The following is a 19,662-nucleotide window of genomic DNA, read 5'->3' as shown; positions in this document are numbered from 1 at the left end:
TGGTTTTCAGGAAAAAAATGAGAGATTTTGGCGAAAGCATGAAAAATGTGTATAATTAGAGTTTTTGCTCGATTGTATTGAGTTTTTTCACTATCCAATTACGTCGGGGCAAATTTACAGAGGGTCGAATATCGAGGGTTAATTAACCCTCGATATTCGACTGCCGAATTGAAATCCTTCGACTTCGAATATTGAAGTCGAAGGATTCACTGCAAATATTTCGATCGAATGATCGAACGAAAAATCGTTCGAACAATTAAATCTTTCGAATCGTTCGATTCGATGAATTTTAATCTGTCGATCGAACAATTTTTCTTCAACCTAAAAATTGTTCCAAAGCCTATGGGGACCTTCCCCATAGGCTAACATTTACTTCGGTAGGTTTTAGGTGGCGAACTAGGGGGTCGAAGTTTTTTTTAAAGAGACAGTACTTCGACTATCGAATTGTCGAATAGTCAAACGTTTTTTAGTTCGAAACGTTTGATTCAAAGTCGTAGTCGAAGGTCGAAGTAGTCAATTCAATGGTCGAAGTAGCCAAAAAAAACATTCGAAATTTAAAGTTTTTTTTATTCTTTTATTCCTTCACTTGAACTAAGTAAATGGGCCCCATAAAGTTTTTTTTTATAAATAAGTAAGCTAATATTGGGCAAGGGAGTTAGGTCAAGCTTTTTTTTTTTTTAATTATTATTATGAGATAAATTAAATTTTAGTAAATAAACCCTAAATTTCTTGTTTCACAGCAATTATTGATAAGTCAGCCTCTTTGAGTGAGTGCATTGATATTCTAATCAGAGTCTATTGGCTAATTAGAATTATACAATTCTAGCAAGCCAGAAAGGGAAAGTCTGCAGATTTCAATGTGATCAATTAAAAATAAAAATGATCATATATCATTGGGAAATCCTTCAGGTACTTCATAAAGCAGAGCCTCAATAAAACAACTAATTTGTGATATTAAATGCTAAAGTAGGCTATTGGCAATTTTTAAAACAATGTTTATGAAATAATTGCATGTATTAATCAATATGAATCACAAATGCTCTTGCCTATGTAAGTGATTTAAATTAGATTTGTTTTAAATTGATCTCTTCTTTTTTTACCAAATTACTGAATAAGAAAAGAGTGATCCATAATTATCTGGTATCCCTTATTGAAATAAAATTTCTATGTAAAAAAAAGGATATAGCATTAATTATATGAATTCTTTTTTTAAATGAAGCATTTTTTATTTCATTGTAGTGAAGTTATAATAGAATCACACATTTATAATTGTTATTTAAAATAAATTATCGTTCTGCTGTGTCATATAAAAGAGTGATGAAAGCTCAAATGTAAGATTCTACATTTAGAGACAGAAAAATGGGTCACTACACAATGGATGTAAACTAATATCCATGTAGTTCCTATGCATGCACTGCAAATTCATATATTTATAAATTAGTATCAGAAGTATTCATTAGAATCTAGTGGTGATATCTATTTTATGGATTTTCCATTTTGATTTTCCAAGGATTGCAGAGATACTAAAATAGACAGCTTGCTTATTACATTGAAGTAGCAAATAAAATACATTATATTAATTTTCACTAACAGATCTTGTCCACTATTTGGATATTGGAAGCTGCAGCATTTCCCCATGATGTTCAGGATTATATACAGTGTTTATTTTTCATTGAATAGTTATTAAAACATATCAGAACACTTTGGGTTTTTCCCTATTTTTGTTGATGTTTTAATATATCAGTTGGGTTAATCTATAGTAGCAAAATATTAATAGCTTGCTTGCATTAATACATGAAAACAAACCCTACTTTAAATTCTAGACAAGATTCAACTACCATGATTCTAAAACATTTACATCTAAAGTGCAACATTTATTAAATTGTATTGAAATCTGAAATCTGTTTTCTAAAGAATAGAAGAAATTGTACTGTGATCTGCCTCTCACTTAAATCAGCTCCAAAGATAAGCCATAAATGCCATATGTGCAATGTCTGGAATTTTGGACCACATCCAGTTGTAGTCAGTCTGAATAGAGATTTTGTAAAAATATATAATTACTTCCTGAAACCATGGATAGGATCATTTTTAAAAAATAAGGCCCATTTAAAAGTACATTTTTATAAACAATATAATGATTTAAGCAGTTTTTCCTCCACAATAAATCAGGGTGTGTTTTTAAAGTATGGACAAAAGCAGCAGAATATCAAAATGCTCCAAATATTGGCACATTAGATCCATAATATACTTTATAAAATCATACATATTATGGGGCTTATTTACTTAGCTCGAGTGAAGGAATGAATAAAAAAAACTTCGAATTTCGAACGGTTTTTTTTTTTGGCTACTTCGACCATTGAATGTGCTACTTCGACCTTCGACTACAACTTTGAATCGACCGATTCGAACTAAAAAACTTTCGACTATTCAACCATTCGATAGTCAAAGTGTCTCTTTAAGGAAAAACTTCGACCCCCCTAGTTCGCCACCTAAAAGCTACCGAAGTCAATGTTAGCCTATGGGGAAGGTCCCCATAGGCTTAGCTAGCTTTTTTAGGTCAAAGAAAAATTGTTTGATCAATGGATTAAAATCGTTCGAATCAAACGATTCGAAGGATTTAATCGTTCAATCAAACGATTTTTTGTTCGATCGAACGAATAACGCTGAATTCTTTGATTTCGATATTCGAAGTTGAAGGATTTAATTAACCCTCGATATTCGACCTTAAGTAAATTTGCCCCTATATGTGCAAAAGGCTACCATATTGTTCACTTCACCAATGTAACCCCCGGCCATTACTGATTCCCCAGCAGATCCTACACTGCAAGATCTGTTATAAAGTTTATTTACTTCTTAAAATATAAACCAGTGAAGCTTTAAGAACATATCCCACAAAACAACCAATAACAGATTGTGACATTATATATACATTATATATACATTTAGTTGTTTAATTAAAAAAAGCAGTGTTTCATAGTCCAGTGATCTTTAGCAGTCTATGAGATAGTATTTTATGTGCTTGTGCTGTTAGAATAATAACATCACACGTGGTTGACTGCTGTCAGCTTGACTGGTGCAAACTTTTGACAATTTCAGTAGAGGATAGTTTTTTGTTTGCAGTTTTTTTTAATTTCCATTAACATTTTAAGAACATATTAAACATACACAAGTGCTGAATATAAAATGTATCAAATATGTCTATTCATTTGTCTCCATGGAATATGAGGACTGTTACCAGACAACATTTAATATTAAATTGAGCAAGTTTCAAAAAAGAAATAAGAAATTTTGCTTGAATACAATTGTAGGCCATTAAGTTCATTAAAACCTATATCTATGCTAAGCATTATATTTTAATGCCATATTATTAGGCGTTTATAAAAAAAATTCCAATTCTTAACCTTTCTGCTAATAATCACCTAAAATTACTCTTGTACTTGTATAAAGCAGACAAAATCATACATCATGCTTAAAAGGCCTCTTTGTCAAATATGTAATTATTAGTGATAAAAAATCTAAATAGCATGTCTCCAGAAGCAGAACATTTTTTCTGATTATTATTCTTTAGAATTGTAACAGATAAAGTTGTCTTTATGTCTCCATGCCATGTATCTTCATTTAAATATACTTTTAGAACTTTTCACATAAAATGAATAGGAAAATGCAAAATTCCAAAGAAAAAAGTTAGCATCCAGTGCCACTATGTGTCCCACAGGTTCCTTCTTGAACAAAACTACTTCCAGCGGTGAGTTGGAGGAGCAAATTGACGCTACTCCTGGTGCTGTAACACTTGCTATCACTTCTGCTGATGTTACTGTATCCTGTTATACTGATGCCCCCAACAAAAGACATTGTGAAGAATACCCAGTTCAAGATGTAGAACACGTTCTGGAACGCAACGTATCCAAAGACCTGCACTCTTCTCCAACAGCACAAACACAAATCGTTCGAAGACGGCCACGAAATTCTGGTCAGATAGAAAGAACTAAAGAACTTGCAGGTGTTACTCATAGAGGTATCTATGCAATTTTATTGTGACCCTTTGCAAATAGCTAAGTCCTAAAAGAAATGGTATAGGCCATGGTCACTTATGTTTGTCATATCATGGCTAAAACAAGTGCACCTTACTTCAAAGTGTTTTGTGATCTGCATACAGCATATTGAATCAACCTACTATTTAATAATTGTAAAACATATACACATAAGGGAAAGAAGGGTGGCCAGAAGTTTAATTAAACAGAAATATTAACATTTTGCAGCATGAGATGACAAGACAATCAATGACAATGGCCATAAATGTAATTATTCTTTGTTTGTTCGCTGTCAGATTACTAGAATTTAAAGTATGCTGCACTGATTCAGCTCTTTGTTAGTTAGATTAATTTTTAACCAAAACCAAGCAGATTGTGTAGGCTTAGGGAAATGTTTAATACATGATTGAAATTAGTAAAACATCTCAGATAAACAGCAATCTTTTAGTGATATATCAAACATTGAGAAAAAAATTTGAAATCCAATGCCACAACAGTTGTTTTATTTATATGACACCTAATATTTTCACTTTCTTATTTATAACACACAATTTTATATAGGAAAGACATTTTTTGTATGATTTTCATTTAATGATCATTGGTCATTGATTATGAAAGTCCTGTATGGAAAAGTGGGGGATACATATCCAAGTAGGCTTCTAAAATATATTATCTATATTAGCTAGCAATTGCTTTGTGAAAAGATTTTACAACTGTTATGGGAGGAAAAATGTAAACATTATAAAAAGGAAGCTGAAAATAAACTGACATAAAAGAAATATCAGTTTTCCAGAAATGTATTTTTGAAACTACCCATAATCAGCATTTTAACCTTATACTAATTTAATGCTATACCAAAATTTTTTTTTATTTTTTTAATAAACGGCAAAGCATACTTTTTATAGCTAAGCTAATATTGATAATGAATACAATACTAATTAGCATACACTTAAAGTGATAACTCATGCTTTTATCCATAAATAACTAACTGTTTAGACAGATTGATAGATGATAGATAGATAGATAGATAGATGATTATGACAATATAAATACAAGAATGATATACATAAAATATAAACTATAGCTATTTTTCATGTTGTAGCCTCAAATGATTACAAAAGTATGTTGTTAAAGCAGCCTTACGCAGTAATCAGAGAGCATGGATGTAGCATTCACAGTTTCATTCAATATACTAAAGCAAGTGCTCCTTAAAATGTGTATTCCAAGGCTTACAATTACTAATGTCCCAAAGAATTCACACATGTTAATGAAAACACCAAGGTATAAACTCAGCAATGATTATAATTAATTTAACTTATAGATGCAAGAGGGTGACATAAGAAACTACTGATTACATTTTAAAATGTAGTTAAAGTGTTATGCCACTTTACTAATTTATAGTTAACTTATCCCATTCATGCTTGCCTCTGTTTGCCATCTTTTACCTTTCCATTTTTGCCATAATCTGCCTATTGCCAAATGGCATTAATGCATCAAGTATAGATCTCATCGCTAACCAAACTGTAATCCTGGATACAGTTTCAGGCTATATAAAAATTTGGAAGATTTGAATATTGTTTATATACAGAAAGTGACATTTAATTTATCTGCCATTTTCTACATTGCTACATGCTTTAACTAATTCATATTCTGTCTTAAATGTCATATATATATATATATATATATATATATATATATATATATATATATATATATATATATATATATATATGCTTTTTAATTGCGTGTTTTAAAAGCATTGTTGGTAAGTAAACCAGACCAAAGTACAGTATAACTTTAGCCTTAACTTTTATCAAAGATCGAATTTCAAAGTTATGTGATTTTTTTCCTCCAAAAAAAAAAAAAGTTCAGGAAAATTCAGGAAGGCAATTAACATCTTTAAATGGTTTAATGGACCTCTGCCATTGACTTGTAAATGAACTCAGTGAATTTTAGGTGGTGAATATTCCAATTAGAACTGTTTTCATGGTTGAAGTGTAATAAATCTCACATTCAAATTTGAGATGGTGATATAAAAAAATTTAAAAATTCGAATTTGAAATTTTGAATTCAAAATTTGAAAAACATTTTTTGAAAATTTTCATTTTAATTTTCCATTCAAACCTTAATAAATCTGCCCCTAGGTGTTCTGGTTGCAGTACAGTGTGTGCTTCACTGAGTTTCTAGGGAGTGATTAAATTGCATAGTTTGCTTTATGCAAAGGCCTAATGACCCCAATCTGAGTCGTATAATCAGCTCCATTTCACCCTCTATAAAGCAAATTTCAGATGTTTCTTACTTTGTGACTTAAATGTCCCAGCATACTTATTGCAGAGCAACTTGACTACCCTCACTGTTACAAATGGTGTTGAGTCCCATGAGAGAGCAGTGCCATTTGTATACTACTTGGTTATGATTTACAATATCTTGAGCTTCAGTTAGGAAGAACTATATTGATGTAATCTTAAATCACCCTACTAAAGTCTGTATGCACTCTGCTTCAGATTCTCTTTTCTGAAAGCTTCAAATTCAGTATGACCTTTTCCTATTGTCCTTTTAAGTATTTTCACATTATAGTACTTTGTCAAGACAAAATGTCGTCGGATCTGCTAAACAGGTTAATGCTAACATCATTTCATTCTTGTCTTAATGATTGACAACAAAATATTAACTAACAATGTAAAACATAATTGAAGGATATATAAATTAGAAGGCAATAGAAAACCAAACAATGAAAATTAATTTTCAGATCCAAGTGACCTGTGGGGCCACATATACTAAGCTCGAGTAAAGGATTCGACTATTTAAATCTTCGAATTTCAAAGTATTTTTTTGGGTACTTCGACCATCGAAAAGGCTACTACGACCTTCGACTTCGACTTTGATTCGAATGATTCAAACTAAATATCGTTCGACTATTCGACCATTCGACCGTCGAAGTACTGTCTCTTTAAAAAACAAATTTGACTTCATACTTCAGCAGTTTAAACCTACCGAGGTACAATGTTAGCCTATGGGGACCTTCCCCATCACTTACTTAAGCTTAAGCTTTTTTTGATCGAAGAAAAATCCTTCGATCGGTTGATTCAAAGGATTTTATCGTTCGATCGAACAATTTTTACTTCGATCGATCAAAGTATTTGCACTAAATCCTTTGAATTCTATATTCAAATTCAAAGGATTTAACTTCGAGGGTCGAATTCAAGGGTTAATTAACCCTCGATATTCGACCCTTGATAAATGTGCCCCTAAGAGTTTGAGTAATATTTGAATATATATTTTTTCTCAGCAGATAGCAAGAATAAAATAATTGCTACCATTTATTTATTGTTCCATAAACTTTTACCATTCTTATTTACCAGTATCAATTTGATCATTCTAAACATCTATGCCTGCTATTAACCTGTATTGCAATATCCAGTGGTATTAGTGCAAGTTTAATAAAAAAACAAGTAGGCAAGTAAGCAACAGCATAAAAACAATGGGTGTGCAATTGCTAGCACATGAGGATGCATATCAACTTTATATTCTGACTTATTTTCATGTCTTTGTTGACTGGAAAAAGTCTTGTCATTTCTGGTCAACTTTTCATATGTCACAGTATGTCTATCTGCTTTCTAATCTGTAGGTAAGCACTAGCATGCATGTGTGTAGTCTGTATATTTTGTGATTGTGCTCACAATGTAAATGTGTTTCTGGTTTTGATTTACATTCTTTAATATTTATATGTATTATGTACTGATACTATATATACATCTGTTAAGGACAAATACTGTTAGGTAGAGGTATCAACTGAATCTAGAGCAGGCCTTCATTAATGTCATCTTGAAATTGGGGGTTAACAGGAATAGAATCAGTTTAAAAGCCTTCCTACCAGTAGTTTTACTTACTGTATGGCCTTGTGTCAGATTCAGACATCCCTTTTCCTGTGGCTGCTGAAGGATGAGACAGCACATTGGTGGTGGAGAATAGACCTAAACTGGATCATCCATGTGAACTAGATATTCTGTCTACTGGATTTTGCCAGTAATTTAAGCTTAATGTTTTAGCTTTAGAGCAGAAGAAGCGACTAGTGATGGGTGAATTTATTCGCCAGGCGCGAATTCGCTGCAAATTTGTGCAATTCACCGCCAGCGAATAAATTAGCGAAACACCCGTGAAAATTCGCCTGAAAAAAAACCGGATGCCGGCGTCAAAAACGGGAGCCGGCGTCAAAAACGGGAGCCGGCGCCGTTTCGTGAATTTTTTGCCGTTTTGTGAAATTCGCAAATTTTCCGGCAAATCGAACCGGCGCAAATTCGCCCATCACAAGAAGCGACCTGTCACTAGTAAGTAACAGGGGGCTAGGGGTTGCAAAAGTTAAGTGTAAAAAAAAATTAAGAATAGTATAAGGGAGATTTTTAAAATGATACATTGATACATGATACAAACCAGGAATTCTGTTCTCTAATAACCATTACCCAATTACATTTTGGAACGTAAAATTGATATAAAAGTTATTTATCAGAAAATGCTTGTTTTTTACTTAAGGGATATAAGATATCAAGATAATATAAGACTGTCACTTATAAAAGATATTATCAACAATCATTTCATTCAGGCAGTGGGCATTCCTTTCTAAATGAAGACATATATACTTTAATGAAAAAAGAAAAAAAAATAGAGAATTATTTTAAGTAGAGAATGACAGTTAACAGGCAAATACATACTACTACAGGTACTTAAAATATAATAAATAATGAGCCACATATCACCATGTAAGAGATTGGAGTTAGTGTGTTCATGTAGCGCTAGTATAATCTTGAAGGTCAAAGATAATTATTGCAGTCTTCGGTGTAAACCCTAAAACTAAAACTATTGTGAATATTTTATGAATCAGCTGAGAATTTCAATAGCGGCCACCTTTCTAAACCTATAATTCAATGTCTTGATATGAAATTCTGGTAAGATTTCATTTTTACATTTTACAAGGCAATAGGTTACTATAAAATCCAAGATACTTTATGATGAACTTGCCATTAGAAGGTAATACATAATATAGGTCTTGCACACATCAAGGTTATTTACTGGCCCCACAGTGAAACATAAGGTGCCTTGTGCAAGAAGAAATAAAAGTTCCTTTTATGTTTTTTACTATTGGACTGTATGATAGAAAGCCAAATTACAAAAATGACCTGAGGCAAACATATCTGCCATACTTGCAAAATGGCATAGGTTATATCAAGCCATGAAGCTTTTATTTCTCTTTTATGTAGCATGAGTTAGTTGTATTTTAGCATTATTGCTCTTGCCATAGTAACAGCTTTCAATAATTCTGGTAATGGTGTCAAGCTATTATCATTAAGACATCTTATCATTTAGCTCTTTATTGTTCTGGTTATTTAGAGACTACCTTACTGAGTAACGGCAACTAAAAATGTTAAGACATGGGAGATCCCTGTTTTTATACAGCTTCAATCATCCAAAACATGTCACTATATACAAGAAAGCTCCAAATTACAGACAGGCCATCTCTATCTATCTCCCATAGATTTCATTATAAGCAAATAATTCACATTTCAAAAAATGATTTCCTTTTTCTCTGTAATAATACAAAAGATATAATTAATCCTTATTGGAAGCAAAACCAGCCTATCAGGTTTATTTCATGTTTAAATGATTTTCTAGTATATTTAAGGTATGGAGATCTAAATTACGGAAATATCCCTTATCCGGAAAACCCAAGGTACTGAGCATTCTAGATAACAGACCCAGTATCTGTATCAGGTTTTGGTTAGCATTCTATTCTCTGGAAAGCCACAGTGCATTTTGAAATCAAACAGCACTTCTATAGGCTTTGTCCATCTTTATTATTAGCAAAATGCATTGCATATAGCAAAGGATATGTCTATGATGATGGCAAAGATATTTTATTCTGACTTTCTGACAGGTGATGTAATTCACGTAATTCAACAGTGAAGAATTAATAAATACAGTAAAGGCAAAGATACAGTGCTGTCCAATTATCTGGCATATTGCTCATTAACACAGTAATATCCTTTATTGTACAGTGGTTAATTAGGCAGAACATACCATATTACGATTACTAATTGTCACATTCTTGTATTTAGTATTATAATATAGCTAAATGTGTGAAATTGAGTCTTTGCAAAGTGTAAGCCACATAATTTCTTTGAAAAACATATCATTTATCTTTAAGTATAAGACATTTTTTAAGTAGAAGACTTACTTTTAAGTACATACAGCCTGCAAGAACAATGCTTTGAATGTAACATATATCCAGTTCAAATGTTAAGGTCGATATGGAAAGAAAAAAAAAATGAACCAGGCACTATTAATATTTTCTTATCCACAGATTCTGGCTGCATATTACTTCACTTTATATAGCCATTGTGAGAATATAGTCATAATCCAGACTGCTACATCTATAGGAATATTTTGCTAAAAAGGTGATTCATTCAAACAGTTTTCCACATTTTTCAGACTTTTGTTAAAATAGAATGCTTTTCTGTCTGTAGCATGAATGCTATAATCTTATTTTAAACTACAATCAGCATATCTGAAAATATGAATGGCCTGTCCATTATAAAAGCTGCATTAAATTAGAAAAGCCTATATTTGTATTCTTAGTACCACATATTGAAACTATCGGTTTTTGAAGAAGACACTCCTGGTCTTTGAACTAGGAAGATCTGTACCTCATTGTCAGAGCCGGCACCAAATACCAGTACAAGTGCCAAGCACCCTGGTCTCGGCTCGGCTTCACCAGTAGAGTGACCACCGTTGGGCTTCGGGAGTTCAGAAAGATTTCAGAAATTAAAGGGAGGGAGGGGATAGCGTTTTTTTATGGTGATCTTATATATCCCCCTATAATCAATACATTGGTGAAGACCACCATCTTTTTTACCAACAAAAAAGAAGGCCACCCCGCAGGGGAACTAGAAGGTCTGATGAAACCCCTTCTAGATTTTCCTTTATATACTCTTTCATTGCTGGGCTTCGGGCAATGAAAGAGGTAGGTTCTAGCACGAGGAGGAGTTGACCCAGGGACCAGATCTATTGGGCAGTCATACTGCCGGTGTGGGGGTAAGGTCTCTGCTGCCTTTTTAGAGAAGACATCAGTGAATTCTGCATATGCAGCAGGTAACCCTTCAAGCGATGTAGTTGCTACTACAGAGGGAAAGCATACCCCACCACACATAGTACCCCATTGAACCACCTCCCTTGAAACCCAGTCAATCTGAGGGTTATGCCTCTGGAGCCATGGTAACCTTAAAATAAGAGGAGAGGAAGCACCCTCTATGAGGTAAAAAGCTGTCTCCTCACAATGCAAATTATAAATACACATGGAAAGAGTTACAGTCTCCATAGAAATTACACCTGACCCTAAGGGTCTTCTGTCCACTGCCATTATTCTCATGGGGGCACTTAGAGGAACTACAGGGATACAGAATTTAGCTGCAAAAGCAGTATCCAGAAAATTACCCTCCGCCCCCACAAATGCGGACACCTTGACAGAGCCTGAAGGCCAGGTTAATTTAACCAGTAACAAAACCTTAGAGGAAGATTGGGGAGAGGAAATTCCTGCACCCAAATGGAGCTCCCCTTCTCCATTTAGGCTTCGGAGTTTCCCGGCCTCTTAGAACATTGGTTTAGAAAATGTCCCTTTTCACCACAGTATATGCAAAGACCCAGGGAACACCTGGGTGCCTTTTCCTCAGTAGTCAGGTGGGATACGCCTAATTGCATAGGCTCCTCCTGAGGTAGAGGCACAGAGGGGTTAGAAGATTTTACATTGGTTACCACATTAGACCTTATATTAGTAACCCCAGAGACGTTTGTACTCCTCTCACCCCTTCTCTCCCTTTGCCTTCTATCTACCTGGATGGTGAGGGACATGAGATCATCCAAGTTAGAAGATAAGGGGTAATTAACCAGACTATCTTTTACTGAAACAGATAACCCCAAACGGAATTGACTCCGTAGAGTGAAATCGTTCCACCCAGTCTCCACTGCCCACCTGCGGAATTCGGTGCAGTACACCTCCGCATCCCTTTTCTCTTGGCGCAACTTACGAATCGCGGTATCGGCCGAAGATGCACGATCCGGGTCATCGTAAAGAATTGCCATGCTGTTAAAGAAAGTGTCTAGGGAATAACGAGCAGGATCAGAGGAAGGCAGCCTGTGGGCCCAAATTTGGGGGTCACCCAAAAGCAGGGTCATGACGAACCTTACTTTCTCCTCACCAGTTTGGAAAGAATGAGGAAAGAAACTAAGGTATAACTTGCATGCCTCTTTAAAGACAAAAAATTTAGTGCGATCCCCACTGAATCTCTCAGGGAACACAATTTTTGGTTCATGGGGTTTAGATGAGTTACTCCAATTGGCAGAAGAACCCACAGAAGGTGCAGGAACAGGAACAGATTGCTGCTGTGAAGCTTGTTTACCCTCCAGCTATCGGGTTAGATTGTGAAAACCCTGCAGGAGGTAATTTTGCTTCTGTTCGTGATCCTCCAAGCGCTGTAACAGAGTGGTAAGAAGCGCTTCGGTGGTAGTTGGAGGAGCAGCAGCGGCAGCAGCTTCATCGTGACTTTCATCCTCCATGGCCCATGATAATGTCACGGCTGGCACCCAATACCAGAACAAGTGCCAAGCACCCTGTCTCGGCTCGGCTTCACCAGTAGTGTGACCACCGTTGGGCTTCGGGAGGAGCCCTCAGCTTACTTGGGTGCCACCTGGACTTAATGAGGGGTACAAGGCGAGATGTTCTGGCTGGCAAAGGGCACGGCTGGAAGCAGAGTCTTTTGGGCCGAAGGTCATAGTACAAGAGGATTAGGCAAGTGGATCGTCAGACAGGCTGGGTCGAGGCAGGCGGATATCAGAATCGTCAGGCAGGCAAGAGTCAAAACCAGGTAGTCAATCAAGGGGTTAAGCAGGAGAGTTGTCGTAGGCAGGCAAGGGTCAGGATACAGAGTGGAGAGTAGTCAGGAACAAGCAGGGTCAAACACGGATAATCAGATCAGAAATTTCAAGACAAACGCACAAGGCTCAGGAAAACCACTAGAAGTTCTATCATGGGCAAAGGGCTGAACACAGAATGGCCCTTAATTTACTGTATGCTGACTGAGGAGTATTGCTAAGGAATTATTGCTTTACATTACTTATTGCACACAGCCTTGAGTTTCAAGTGGTATGTTTTTTTTAGAAAAGAATTGTAGTACTGGACACTGTAGATCACTCTAGATTAGTTTATATTGTCAGTATTATTAATTAAATTTGTTTAAATGTTTTACTAGTGATGGCGAATCTGTGGCGTTTCCATTTGCTGAAATGTTTTTCGAATATACCGGGAAAATCACTAAACGACAAAAAGTTTTCAAAATGTATTGAAGTCAATGGGTGTCAAAAAAGTTTTGACATGCAACAATTTTGACGCAAGTGACAACTGTATACGTGCAACTATTTTGTCCAAATGCATTAAAGTCAATGCTTGGACTAGCCAGTTTTTTTTAAGATACTATTAATGAATAATTTCCTGTGTGTTCCATAATTCTAAATAAATAACTTTTTGAATTGGTGATGTTTCCCTGGTAAAGTTTGCCAGGACAAATAAATGTAAAATAACGCATGTGGCCTTCTACTACACCATATGAATATGTCAGTTTAGTATAAACATTGATACACACACTTTTCTATGTGATACATTCTGCACTCAGTTTAACTGAATTGACAGAATTGTACATCCCTTATCTGGAAACCCAGTATCCAGAATTACAGAAAGACCATCCATAAACTCCATCCATAGACTCCATTTTAATCAAATAATTAAAATTACAAAAAAATTATTCCTTTTTCTCTGTAATAATAAAACAGTAGCTTGTATTTGATCCCAACTAAGATATAATTAATCCTTATTGGAGGTAAAACAATCATATTGGGTTTAATTAATATGTAAATAATTTTTTACTAGATTTAGAGATTTCTAATAAAAACAGGCCCCAATGATGGTCCCATAACTGTATGATGTATAACAATGTATAATTAGCTTTAAAAAGAGAGTATTCATATACTTCTTAAACGATTTAGAATCAGGTTTTAGTTCATTTGGTTCTGTTTTCTATTGCATTTTAACTATATTTTCACAATAGTTCATTATATCAATTACATGTTATTCAGAGCTGCTTCAGACAAATAAAACTATAACCTTTTAAAATGATTTAATGGGTTTCAATGTACAGAGAGAGAGACAGAGAAAGACAGAGAGAGAGAGAAAAACAGATAATACATTTCATGTTATATAATGTATGTTCCTTAGTATGCAGACAGAGACAATAAGTCCATACCTATTTATGGATTTTATGTTTCTGTGGTTGCGCTATAAATAATGTTCTTGCATTTATATAGCAACATCCATTGTGGATAAAGAATCTAATGTAGGGGCACATTAACTAAGCTTGAGTGAAGGATTCGAATGAAAAAAACTTCGAATTTCAAAGTATTTTTTTGGGTACTTCGACCATCGAATAGGCTACTACGACCTTCGACTTTGATTTGAACGATTTGTACTAAAAATCGTTCGACTATTCGACCATTTGATAGTCGAAGTACTGTCTCTTTAAAAAAAACTTTGACTACATACTTCAGCAGTTTAAACCTACCGAGGTACAATGTTAGCCTTCCCCATCACTTTTCTAACCCTTTTTTTATCGAAGAAAATCTTTCGATCTATCACTTAAAATCGTTCGAATCGTTCGTTTCGAAGGATTTTATCGTTCAATCAATCAAAGGATTTGTGCTAAATCCTTCGAATTTGAAGGATTTAAATTCGAGGGTCGAATTCGAGGGTTTCTTAACCCTCGATATTCGACCCTTGATAAATGTGCCCCGTAGTGTACATTTAGAGGGTTATTTATCAAAGGTCAAATTTTGAGTTTTTATACACCCTGAATGAACTCGAATGATTTTGAATTTAAGAAAAAACACGAATCATCGCTCGAATTGAGTTTGAGTTGAAAAAAACTCAAACATAATTAAGGCTATTAACATCTTCAAATTGTTCAAGGGACCTCTGCCATTGACTTCTACATGACCTCCACAGGTTTTAGATTGTGTATTTTCAGATCCAAGCTGTTTCCCAGGTCAGGGTATAATAAATCTCAAAAAAAAAATCACTCCAAAATAACCTCCAAAACTTGCATTTTTCTTGGAAAACACAATTTAAACCTTAATAAATCTGCCCCTAAATAACAGATATAAATAGAGGATTGACTTGATAAAGTAGGAAGATTGACCCATGTACACAGTACTGTATTTAGGTCCAGTGCCACCCTAAGCAGCAGACCTCACTGCACCTCTAGCTGAAGGAGTGACATCATGCACACTACTGCACACACACACTTCAGTTACGTGTGACATCACTTCTGTTATGAGTGACATCATGGCAATAAGAATACAGCTGACTCCTCCATCCTCTAGCTCTGCTACTGATTTTTTTTTCAGGTGTTCTCTGGTGGTGGCTGGGGAGGTTTTCTTTTTTTTATAAAATAAGTACTCAAGTATGTAAATACAGCCTTGCATATACAACTTAAGCAGATGGAACTGAATATTTTTTATTAGAGAAAAATTAGATTAATTAGTGTGAGACCCGCAAACATTCCACACAGTCCAAAAACATGCATATTTTTAGACAGTAGCTTCAGCAATAGACATTAACCTACAGTTTTGTCCTCTGCGGCAGATATATGAATAAAAAAAATGTTTTTCTAAATGATAGTTCATTATACTCTAATGGACCTTTAGCAGAGTCCCTACATCTGATACTGTATCTTATATGTATTGCGTAAAAACCTAATAAGACTCTCCCACATATCACTGTCTGGCTGCAGTTCTTACTTTCACTCCTCCCACACAATGATAGTTAATATCTTACTCTACCATTCCTGCTGGGACTTACCGTATATGCTTGAGTATAAGCCGGGTTTTTCAGCATCTAAAATGTGCTGAAAAAGTCTACCTCGGCTTATACTAGAGTCAGTGGGCAGTAGCTGAGATTGCAGTCACTTTTAATCATTCCTATACCAACATTTCGCTTGGGGAGAGACTGCAATATCACACAGCGCCCTGTGTTGGTTATATGAAAGAATAACAGTGCGCCCTCTGTTGGTTATATGAAAGAATAACAGTGACTCCAATATCACACAGCGCCATCTGTTGGTTATATGAAAGAATAACAGTGACTGCAATATCACACAGCACTCTCTGTTGGTTATATGAAAGAATAACAGTGACTGCAATATCACACAGTGCCATCTGTTGGTTATATGAAAGAATAACAGTGACTACAATATCACACAGCTCCATCTGTTGGTTATATGAAAGAATAACAGTGCACCCTCTGTTGGTTATATGAAAGATTAACAGTGACTGCAATATCACACAGCGCCCTCTGTTGGTTATATGAAAGAATAACAGTGACTGCAATATCACACAGCACCCTCTGTTGGTTATACGAAAGAATAACAGTCACTGCAATATCACACAGCGCCCTCTGTTGGTTATACGAAAGATTAACAGTGATGGCAATATCACACAGCACCCTCTGCACATGGTAGTGGGACAATGCACACAGTAATCCGTTTGGCAATTCTCTGTCACCATCAACTTTGCAAAGAAGTCCGGTTGATCGCTGGGGGGGTCGCTTTGGCGGAATGTGCACTGCTGGGAGACAGGGCTGTAGTTGTGTGTAGGCTTATACTCGAGTCAATAAGTTTTCCCTGTTTTCGTAGGTAAAATTAGGTACCTCGGCTTATACTCGGGTCGGCTTATACTCGAGTATATAAGGTATACTGATATGACTTAGACTTACTCATGAGTAATATAATTGAGTTGCCCTTTTGTGTCATACATTAAATAAGACACATGCTTTCTCCTGTTGATTTATTGTCTATTGATTTATTTTAATATTTCTCATAGTTCATTGTAACACATATTGCTACTATTACTCTATCTACTCCCTCTTAACACAATGTTAGCAGTATACTATTGATAGACATATTGATGGCATGACATACAATTTTGTAATGATACAAAATAAGTTTGAAAAAAGACAGATAAGTGAAGTAAATGCATTACATAAGTAAAAAAAAATATTGTAACAGAGATGAATTGAAATTTTCTATTTTAATTTGCCTTACATGCATTTAAAAAATATGTTAGAGTGGTGTGCTTTAAATAGTAATACGGAATTAAATAGTAATAAGGAAAAACTGTTTGTATAAAATCTTTGATAAGAAGCAGGCTACTCTTAATTAACTTAAATCTTATTCAACCTGAAAAATATATAAATTCACAGATGCATATGTGACATTAATAACTGAAAAATATGTTTTGCATGCATATCTTAATTTAGAAGTAAATACAATTCAATATGAGCTCTTAAGATACATTTACCCAAAATTAAATAAAATATATATTAAGACTGCTATCATGAAAAAGTTTTTAAATCTTTTATCTATGACTAGAAACAATTTCTGGTAAAGCAGAGTAGTGCAAAAAAGCAAAATTTAAATATAGAGATTTTTTATGTGATTGAATGGGAAAGTGTATTTTGAGATACCCAGCAATCCCATTGTGTTTATAACTGAGACTGTATTTCTCTTCTTAAGATTCAAGTCACTTTGATCATTAATCTCTATCTATAACTTGTATAGACTTTGAAAAAATAAAATCAAAGTGTGTTTAAGAATATGAAATAATTTGGAATAATAGAAATAAACAAATACAGCATACAGTATTAGAATATTTTTTCCAAAAAGTCGCTTGCATCAATTTTGATGCCAGAGTTAAAGTCAATGGGGCCCGAATAGTGTTGACGTGCAGCATTTTGTGTATATATATATATATATATATATATATATATATATATATATATATATATATATATACGCAAAAAGAACCGCACACACAGGTCTTTTAAGTGAAAAACAAAAATAGTAGGCTTTATTATGACGTTTCGGCTCCTAAACTCGTGCCGTCATCGAGTTTAGGAGCCGAAACGTCGTAATAAAGCCTACTATTTTTGTTTTTCACTTAAAAGACCTGTGTGTGCGGTTCTTTTTGCGTATGGATTACTGTTTATAACCAGCACCCAGGCATTAACATATAGTGACTGGTGCACCAGCTTTGATTTGAACTATATATATATATATATATATACTGTATAATAGTATGTTTCAAAATGTATTTAGAATTTTATGTATTTACTTTTTGTATACTTGTACATGGAAGTAATTGACTGATATGGATTTATTCTTTCTGCATTTTCTATTTAATGAGTGTTATATGCAATAAGTTACCTGAGTTTTTGCTGTAAAAAAGAATTCAGCTCCTTTTATTGACTATGATTTTGATGTGACTACAAAGTGAGATGCAGTGACCTTTAACAGTGATGGTGTAACTTTGTACTGTTTTGGTTTACTAAAGATCTCATGGATTTAAGAAGACAATATAATCTTGCTTTATGGCTCGATTAAAACATTATATTTCTAAATTATTTGACAGATTTATTTTAAAACGAACTAGATAAGCTACACACATGTGAACATTGAGAGACGTAGTGTCTGGATATTAACATTAACTGGTTTAAAATAACTGCAGTAATAATTTAAGCATGGAAAGGTTCTAGGATATAGACCCATTAAACTGACTATGCTAGTTCTATTAAATTCTCATTTAAATACCGGAGAAGATGCCATACATTTCAATGCAGAAGTTTCAATAACACATAAACCCCTGACACATGCTATCTTTTGAAACAATAGTACTGATTTTTTATTGGCTCAATAAAACTCAGCAATGAGTTTATAACATTTTCAGTAACACTCTTTCTTCCTAAGACACATGCAGCAGTAATATTTAACACCATTGTCTAGGACAGTCAGTTGTCATAATCATAGTGCACTGCTGATTAAAAATGTTCGTGAATAAAAAAAAGTTGACCTTGCAGAGCATTACATTTATCAGAGAGTGTTCTTTTAATAAGAAAAAGAGCAATTCATTTGTTTTTGCTGAGTAAGATAGAGCTTGGCAAGCAAGATTTTTTTTGTCTTTTCTCTCCTTCACCTAAGCACTTTACTGAATTAGTGCTTCCACTGCATATAATTTACTAATCCGCTTAGCAGTGTCAATTTGCCATTCATTTCTGAATTCTGTCAAGATCATCAGTTAATGCTTAAAATTGAATAACATCATCATTGCATATTTTATTTTACATTTTGCATCTTTTCAGTATACCCATACAATAGACAATTTTATATATTTAATTATGTTAGGGTTCTTAATTAACAGTCTCTTTTTCTTCATAATGGTCAATACAATAAAATGCATCTAGGCACAATAACCCTGGTGGAGGAGAACTCACTTAGTGATTATCCTTGAGGTGATTTAGGGAAGTTTTTTTCTTAGCACTGTTGTATATTATAGAGTGGGAGGGAAACATGGTCAATAAAAATACCTCCACTCAAACATTTTTGCAGATACTGGTTTAATTCATATAGAGAGAACATAGGCTACTGCTGACTGTCTTGTTAAAGGGGACCCATCACCCAAAACAAATATGCATAATCCTATTTTA

General features: G+C 34.3%; 1 protein-coding gene across 1 annotated transcript in view; it reads left to right on the top strand.

The window, feature by feature from the left end:
- LOC108718600 (CUB and sushi domain-containing protein 3) overlaps nt 1-19,662 on the top strand; it is a 696,593-nt gene that overhangs the window by 313,233 nt on the left and 363,698 nt on the right. Inside the window, exon 7 of the mRNA XM_041566615.1 lies at nt 3,716-4,015. Within this exon, the coding sequence (XP_041422549.1) occupies nt 3,716-4,015 (300 nt within the window). The remainder of the gene's footprint in view (nt 1-3,715; nt 4,016-19,662) is intronic.

This window comes from Xenopus laevis, chromosome 6L (genome assembly GCF_017654675.1).
Source record: "Xenopus laevis strain J_2021 chromosome 6L, Xenopus_laevis_v10.1, whole genome shotgun sequence".
NCBI classification, from domain to species: Eukaryota; Metazoa; Chordata; class Amphibia; order Anura; family Pipidae; genus Xenopus; species Xenopus laevis.
The sequence above is the reverse complement of the archived record's forward strand: the minus strand, read 5'-3'. Positions and strand labels throughout refer to the sequence as shown.